We start from the raw sequence: 8,689 nt of genomic DNA on the forward strand, positions 1-8,689 counted from the left end.
ATCTGTTTTCTGCTTGCAGGCTTTCTTCACTGATGAGTACATCAGGGACCACCCTGAGGATCAAGAGAAACTAAACAGACTTAAAGATTTGATTGCTTGGCAGGTAATACATTGCTGGGCACAATTCTCTGAAGCCTTTTCTTCTTTCCTCCCTGCCTCTTCATTTATTGATCTTGTTTCTAGTAGAGCAGCATAATGTGATTTTACTTGTATAATATGCACATGTTTTCTCCTAATATATATTTGTAACAAAGTAGGGAATAAAAGTTACTGGTTCTGCAGTATGTAACTACCGTATTTTCCGTCGTATAAGACGACTGGGGGCACTAGGACCCAGTCAAATACTGTTCACTGTTGATCGGCAGCCAGGTGGCCGAACAAAGCAGGAGGCTGCAAGGACAAGCCAGCATGTTTACACAGAAAATGGTAATCTGAGCTCACATGCTCAGAAGTATGCTGCCTGGTTTACTCGAAAGGCAGTAAGGGAGAAAAGGCTGCGATCCCTAAATGGAGCCCTGAGGCTGCAAAGCAGATTTGCAAAACTGCATGTAATTAATCCAACCAAGCTAACAGGGAGCTTAGCAGCCCAGCTTCATTCAAAAGGACAGGGCATACAAATCACAGAGGCTGCTATGGGGAAGAGGGCTTGTGTGTCTTTACGAGCCTCTTCTTCTGCCTGCTCTCCGGTAAGCCCGGCGCCGTCTTCAACTGCCCAATGCCCACCCGCTTCCCTCGCTCTCCTCCCGGCTGGACTCTCCTTCAGCTCCCCTGGACAGTCCTGGAAGCTAAAAGTGATGCTAGCAAAGCCCGGCAAAGCACCCCGGCTTCCTCCGCCAGTGCCTATAAGACGTCACCCGGCGTATAAGAAGATCCCCAACTTTTGAGAAGATTTTCCTGGGTTAAAAAATCGTCTTATACACCAGAAAATACGGTAATATTACTGAGAAGGAGCTTTTCATAAAGGTTTTTAATAATAAAAAAATTCTTTAAAAGTGTTAGTTGGGATGAAAGAGCAGTCTCATCATGAAGTTGAGTTGACATATTCTAGACTTTCTTTCCCCAAAATATGCTAACCCCTGATCTAACCTCATGGGATTGTGTGGAAAAACCACTGGACCCAATTCAAAGGACCTTACTCTCATTTACATCTCATTGAAATCAATTGAAATTACATTTGTCATTGCTAACTTGTTCCATTGATTTCATTTTTTTATTAAAAATTTATAAGATTTTCCAATTACAAGCACAAATCATTACAAGGTTAAACTTTTCATACTCCCCCCTCTCCCACCGATGGGAGCAAAATATCCAAACCCCCCTCTCACAGGAGCACACAAAATCTTTCCACATTTAACCTCATATTATACTAAAATCATTGCTTAAACCCAACCCCTTTCCTGGGCCAGGTAATACATCCAACAACTTCATCTTATAAACTGACTTCCCCAGATCCCCCCTGTTGACTTCAAAGTAACATATAATTTCCAGTTTTCCTCTCATCTTCCAAATCTAATTTAAACCACATTTCTTTTCTCCTTAACATTTTTTATAAATATTTATATTCCATAATTAATTATTAACATTTTCTTCTCTTCCTCCGCTTCATTGTACTTCTGCACTTTTCTAATTCCTCAACCAATTTTGTCCCCCTGCTCTCCTTTTGGCCTCAAAAATTTGGCTGTTTTTACTTTTTTAACATTTTCTATTGTCACAATATCCACATCCATTTGTCAAAACCATATATAACTAACATATCATATAATAAGTCCAATCTTTTTAACCTACCCCAACCCTTTCAAAAAAAACAACCCAAAAGTCAGAAATTGCTGGTTCTTGTTCCTGTTTATCTACATGCAACCTTATGGCATTCTCACAGAATTGCGTAGCGCTGGGTAGTTGCCTTTGTTCCTCTTCCTTCTGAACCACGACTCTATCATTGTCCAGTTCTTTTTGTACAGAGAATTCCTTTATAGTTTCTTCATTGATCTTTTCTTCTTCCTTTTGTACTGGCATTAGATCTTCCAAATTGTCCTTAGTCTCAAGTTCTTCATTCTGTGAAATCGCTTCTGTTCCAACCAACTGGCCCCAGCTCTGCACTCCTTTAATTAACTGCTGCATGAGTTCCAAAGTTTTTTTCTGAAATTCCAGTGTCCATTTACACTTTGCCATGCTCAAGGTCGAAAAACAACTTTCCAGTCAAAACAACTTATTTCCTTTCTGCCTTCGGCTCCATTTTACTTAATTCTTGCCAAGTTTTCCGAGACCCCAGGGGAGAGGGATATATATTTCCCGAACCAATCAGTCAAATCAAATCTCCAATCCAAATTTACTTTAACAGGAAAAGCAGTTACAGAAGGCTTCTTTATTTCAAGCTTTGACAGTAGCTTCGGATATAATGTAGCACTGTCTCTTTAATACATCAACCGTCAGGGAACGACCTCCGTGTTTTGATTCCCTTCCAACCCGAATTTTAAAAGAATTTTTCTTTTGCTAAATAGGTACTTACGGAGTCCAAATAAATCCTGATCATGGAGGAATTGAGCGCTCCTTCTGCCAGCAGCTGCTACTTCTCACTGAAGGGGTAGTGGTGATCCACAATACCCAGCCTTCGACCCCACTCGCTCCGGCAGCCCTTACTAGGGCTTACCAAAGAGTATGGGAGGCTCTAGGGGTATCCGCAGGATCCATGCCTCCAGGACGCCCTTCCTGGAGGTTTTTGGGGGGGTCGCAGCGCAGTTGTGACTCCCCCTCCCCCCTCAGCGATAGAGAAACCTCGGAGCTGAGGTTTCTCCCGACTGTGCAGCTCGGCGCCCATTGATTTCAATAGAACTTAAACTTTCTTTCCCTTTGGTCTGAAGTATATGTTATTGCTGTGAAACATCTCACAAAACAAGGGGAAATGGAAATAGTCAAAACTGACCACTTTCATCCAAAGACATTGACTTTTACTGGCTAATTTCAAAGCATTTTAGGAGTTAAACATCTAGATTCAGGATCCATGAAGTTCCATTAACTTGCTCCTACCTTATAAATCAAATTCAAATTTATTGCGGCTATAAGCCCATAAAAACCTTATAACATACAGGAAACAATCCTATTGTTTTAAAATATGTGTGTACAGATCAAGTGCTAGGCTGTAATCTTAGGCAGGTATAGGTGTGGGTAGGAGATCAAAGTGCACCAAGCTTGAGATCTTTCAGAAGTTTTTGCTACAACCACATATAAATAATGGAACAAATAAGATGCTCTTTCCATTTAATATCAATATGCCAGTTTAGCCAAGCGGTCAGGCGCAGTTCAAACTTCCAAAATACCTCTAGTTGTGTGGTTGTGCTTCCATGGCCTGCGCACATAGCTGCCTAGAATGATGGCCTGCCTTGGCAGCAATTCTGTAAACCTCTGCTACAGCCAATCTTGTTAAGGTTCTGATGGAAGATTCTACTGCCTGTTTAATGTATTATACGCTTTTGTGAAAACTCAGTGGATGTTAACGTCCTACAAGAAGATAGAAATATAAATCCCATACTGTCCCTGTAAGGGTAGGAAAATAGACTATAGCTGAGGAACCAGCAACAGTAAATTGTTGTACTATTTCCATAGCAAGTATTCAGTGGGACCCATTAAAAATTACAGTGGTACCTTGGTCTACGAACTTAATCCATTCCAGAAGTCTGTTCTTAAACCAAAGCATTCTTAAACCAAGGCATGCTTTCCCACAGCAGCAGGGGACTCAATTTACAAATGGAACACACTCAACAGGAAACAGAACATGTTCTGCTTCCAAGGCAAATTTCACAAACCAAAACACCTACTTCCAGGTTTGCAGCGTTTTTAATCCAAGTTGTTCATAAACTAAGCTGTTCTTAAACCAAGGTACCACTGTATTCTGATTCCCAACAGAAATATGTCCAGCGCTGACTGATGACTGTTTTTTACATTTGTATTTTTCCTTTTGTAGAAGCAGAGTCCCATTTTGTGTCCTACATACAAAACAGACTAATTTTTATTTTGAGGAGTTGCTTAAAAATTGATATGGGGTGTGGGAATGGTGCATTGACCCTTGTCAAAAACAATTGAGTAGATTGCAGAGAAGAGCAGGTAAAAAGCTAAAATCATCCCAAACCTTCTATGAGTCAGTTAGCAGGATTTTAAAAATGACCTCTGAAGTGATCCTTCACTTTTCAATAGCATAGCTCTGATTCAGCAAGGTGGCAAAGTAGATTCTAATTCGGCTGATGTTACACTTTTGCCTATATTCTTAAAATAAAAGATAAGGGAAGAGGCCAGCTGGCAAACACAGAAAAGAAGGTTTTGTATCATAAAAAAGGATTAACTAATTCAGAAACTTCCAGTTCACATGGGACTCTGAAGAAAGCCATATATGCATGATTTTGCATGTGTGGGTTCCACACTGATTTCAGTGTCCAACTAGGCTTATGGGGTTATAGAAGAGGACTATGCAAGCAGTTATTAGGTGCATGTATCAAAAGGCCCTCCATGCATGAAGTTAAATATCTGATATTTCTCCTCTCTCTTGAAATGCTTTATTTTTTTGAAAAAGAGAAATATTTAATTTAAAACTTACCTTGCAGGAGTTTAGAGAGGGATACTAGGCAATGTCATAGAAAGAGCATAGCTTTTGCTCAGACTTTGGGAAGAAATAGCCCTCATTGGTTCCATTGTTATTAGCAGCTACATCGTGAGGGGATGGGAAAACCGAGAGCAATTGGATCTCCTTGAAATATCACTTTCATTTTTATGTTCTTGTCAAACATTTAATGTTGCAACAAAACTACATGAGGGATGCAGCGTGATGGCAAAATTTCCTTTTCATGAGCTAAATGTTTATTGCTGCCAGTCTGTTCCCGGGTAAGCACCAATAATTGTCAGTTTCTTCTTTCCTTTGAGAAAAATGCTGTTTGCTGTGATATTCTGTGGGTGCTGTAAGTGTATGCAAGAAAATATTTAATCTCAGGCATAAGGAACTGCGTCTTTCCTTCATTTAGATGTCTAAATATTCTTTGCATAGGGCTGGATTCAACTAACTCAGTACACTAGAAGAAGGCAGCACAGGGTAAAGTGAAATGGTGGTCTGCTGCAGCATATTTTTCCAGTTACTAATCTGGACTGATTAAGCATGCCCTGGCACATTATGTTCAGAGCCTAAACACTTTTGAGTCCTTGCTCTCATTATGTGTATTAAAACTACATGAAATGTAATAAAGCCTCCATCTATCTAAACCTCTGTTTGTCTGTGATCTTCCTCAGGAAACACACAGAATCATAGAACTGCAGAGTTGGAAAGGACCCCAAGGGTCATTTAGTCCAACCTCCTGAAATACAAAAATCTCAACACACAGTCTCCTATCCAATTTGAAACCGTAATGGACCCTACTTAGCTTTGTAAATGTGCTCACCGTTGTATTGCTGCACCACCTACCTCTTATTATTTTGAATTGTCTTCAGTTTACAATAAGATGCCAAACTGCTGTTAAATGTTTCTAAGGAGGTAGATAAAAGTCAGTTGGCAAATATATTACAATTATTGGCTATATTGTGGCAGGATTTTTTTTTTTTACACATTTTGTAGATCAGGGGGATTACGGTACGTGGGTAAACTTCTTCCTGCTGTTCCTTCCTAGATTCCATTTCTTGGAGCTGGAATTAAGATCCATGAGAGGAGGGTTTCAGATAGCCTTCGTCCTTTCCATGAGCGTATGGAGGAGTGTTTCAGGCACTTGAAGGTCAAAGTGGAGAAACAATATGGTGTCAGAGAACTGGTAAGATTCCCCTGCTTTTACTTCTCTGTTTTAACTTTTATTTTAGCTGCTTGAAGGGGGATGGGGAAGGAATCAATGACCATCACGCTGTAAGGTGCAGCCTGTGATCTGAAGGCACTACAACGTTCATCCAGCAGCCAGATCCACTTCTGGGGCACTAGGCTTCCCCAAGCGGAGAGCCAAGATTCTTCTGTTTATGTGAAAGCTATTCCACGTACCTAGTTAGGGAGCTGAATGAAAAACCTTATGAGAGTTTGCCGGCCAAGACCTAGAGCCCCTGCTTCCTTTCCTCTCCTCTGTCTGTAATTTTTAATAGCTTAGAGCTTTGATCCAGACTGAATATCCAGGGGTCCTGGTTCTTGGAAGATTCCAGCTGTTTGCTGAATCTGCTTCTGAAGCAAGCTCTATAATAAAACATAAATGCATTAGCTGAGGCTAAAATGGTTGTATAAAATGGCTGTGCAATAGAATTAACCACTATGTGTTTCTGACAGCTCTTGGAGCACAGCCAACTAAATAGCCGAATAATTAGATGAAATGTTTGATAGCATTAGGAATGAGAGGGTTGTTGTATATGGAAGAGGATTTCTGCTCTTGCCTGGAACACGCTGCCCTTGCAGGTTGTAATGGTCTGATTTAGTTTTACTGAAGAAAGGCTTTCTAGGTGGTGAATTTTTAAGCTTATTCCTTTGGGGAAATTACATGGCCTAAGTCCCAAATAATGCAAATTATGGCTATTTGTCTACTTTGTGTGCATGAATGGAAGTTTATTAACTTCCCTTGTATTAACTTAATAAACTAGATTCAGAATCCATAGTTGCCTTTAAACAAACTTTGGACCCCTGTTTGAAAGCCAGAATAAGATGGGATTCAGTAATAGCAAAATTACAATCTGCTAAAGTCTTCCTCCCAACCATAAATGGGGAGGAGGGGGGGTGCACAAACCTGACACGTTGCTAGGCTTTTTCAGTATTGTCCCCATGGCAGCACTGAAGCATATTTTTTGCATTATGAATGACTAGAGCCAGTGTCAGCTTGGTTGAACAGTCCTTGTCACTTTCAGGTCAGCTAAAATGCATCCAGGTTCTCCTGGCTACACTTGCACTTTGCCTAAGCTGTTCTCACTGGAAGCTTGGTATAAATAGATTGTGATGACTGATTTGTGTCTCATTGCAAGATCAGTTAATTTAACCTGGGCTTTAGCAAGCCATGGAGAAGTTCCCAGAGTCTGACATGCACAACCCAACATAAAGCATATGGATAGCAGCCAGGCTCTAGTGTTTTAAATGTAAAGCAAACTACTAGTGTGGTTTCTTTACTCCCTTTAGATTTGAACATCTCCCAGCCTATTCTGGGTTCCAACTTGAGCTGAAATTTCGCATGCATATCAATGCACAGATGAAAAGTAATTTCCTTCAAGTATATGTTGCAAAATGAAGTACGGTATTTCATCACTTCTGAATATGTTCCACATAAATTAATATGCTTGGGGGATGCCAATATTTAATATATATTCCAATACATATAAAAGCCAATGAATTCAAAGAGTAGACCCCTTCTGGTTTTATCATCTCTTTGGCTGGCTGGTGTGTTCTCTTTACCTGTGAAATGCAGCTGTGTGATTGTGTCTTCTCTCTGAACCTGGGGTTCACCAGATGAGAAGCAATTCCCACTGCATATAAAATGTAAAATGTATTTGAAAATAAACTTGGTAGCTTTAAATGGCTTTCCTGAGTCTCTTGCCGGAGGTGGCTCCCTGAGCGAAATGAGACAGCGTCAGAATGGAGCCTGAAGTATGAGATTACATACCAATTTCCATAGAGGCTTCATAATATCTCTGAAATCTGTTTTTTTTTTTAAGGCCCTGACTTTCAAGTATTAAACTCAGAGAGGTGGCAGGTTTTTACACCATATATGTATTGAGAATAGCTTCTCTACCTTAATGATAGGTAACTGGGGGGAAAATTGGCTTCTTCAATAATGTGAGCTGAAAATAAAGAGGGTGATCTAAGTTCAAACTACAGCTCAGTTAGTCATGGATTGCACTAGCTAAGGAAATATTGCATGATGTATGGACTGTATGTGACTTAACCCTGGAGACTTGATCTTTCCTGGACACACTGAGCTGCTGTAGGCAGCCTTTCTCAGGCTGATCTGTGGGTGAATGAAGAGAGTCCTCAGCCAGCAGGAATTATTTTAAGTACAAAGGCAAAACCATGCAAAGTCAGGAACCCCTGGAACTGCCCCTCCCATTAAGGCTGCTTATTGTAGCCGCCTCCTTTACATTTTCAAGGTTGGTTAGAAAGAAAAATAGAGACCCTTGCACGCTGTCTGATCAATTTTTCAAAAATAGGGTGTAGTGCCAGTATACAGAGTTTCTCCCTGAACAATTGAAGGCTAAACATTAACTCTCTAAAGCAGTTACAGTGGAAACACCAAGGTTAGAAAAAAGAACAAGATGGAGGGGAAAGGGTGTGTTAGGTTAATATGCCATCACTGAACCTTGCTGAGCTGCAAGTTGAGCTACCTTTATGTCTTCAACACATGCTTTCCGCTATTATCTTCCAACAACACACTGTTTATTTTCTACTTAATTTGCAAACTTTACAAATGGGATTAAATCAAAGGAAAACAAAATCAAGGGTTAAATGCTTTGCTGAGGTATTTTAGATTTATCTGTTCTACCTCATGGCAAGTACTGATCTCCCTTTCCACCAGGGGAAGATTAACTACCTTATATTTCCTATTCAGCCGGATTTTGATGATAGGCGAGTTGGTCGGCCAACATCTATGCTGCGATCGTATCGTCAGATGTCTATTATTTCCCTGTCCTCTATGAATTCAGACTGTGGTACACCAAGCAAGACTACTGCAGAAAGGTGAGTTTTATACTGACCGCTCCATATAGA

The 8,689-nt window shown here is 40.3% G+C and overlaps 1 protein-coding gene across 1 annotated transcript in view; it reads left to right on the plus strand.

Annotated features, from left to right (window-relative positions):
- Positions 1 to 8,689, plus strand: part of DOCK2 (dedicator of cytokinesis 2) — a 257,870-nt gene that overhangs the window by 237,403 nt on the left and 11,778 nt on the right. Inside the window, exons 46-48 of the mRNA XM_033139853.1 lie at positions 20 to 103; positions 5,643 to 5,780; positions 8,532 to 8,659. Coding sequence (XP_032995744.1) covers positions 20 to 103; positions 5,643 to 5,780; positions 8,532 to 8,659 — 350 coding nt within the window. The remainder of the gene's footprint in view (positions 1 to 19; positions 104 to 5,642; positions 5,781 to 8,531; positions 8,660 to 8,689) is intronic.

This window comes from Lacerta agilis, chromosome 2, assembly GCF_009819535.1.
Source record: "Lacerta agilis isolate rLacAgi1 chromosome 2, rLacAgi1.pri, whole genome shotgun sequence".
NCBI lineage: Eukaryota > Metazoa > Chordata > Lepidosauria > Squamata > Lacertidae > Lacerta > Lacerta agilis.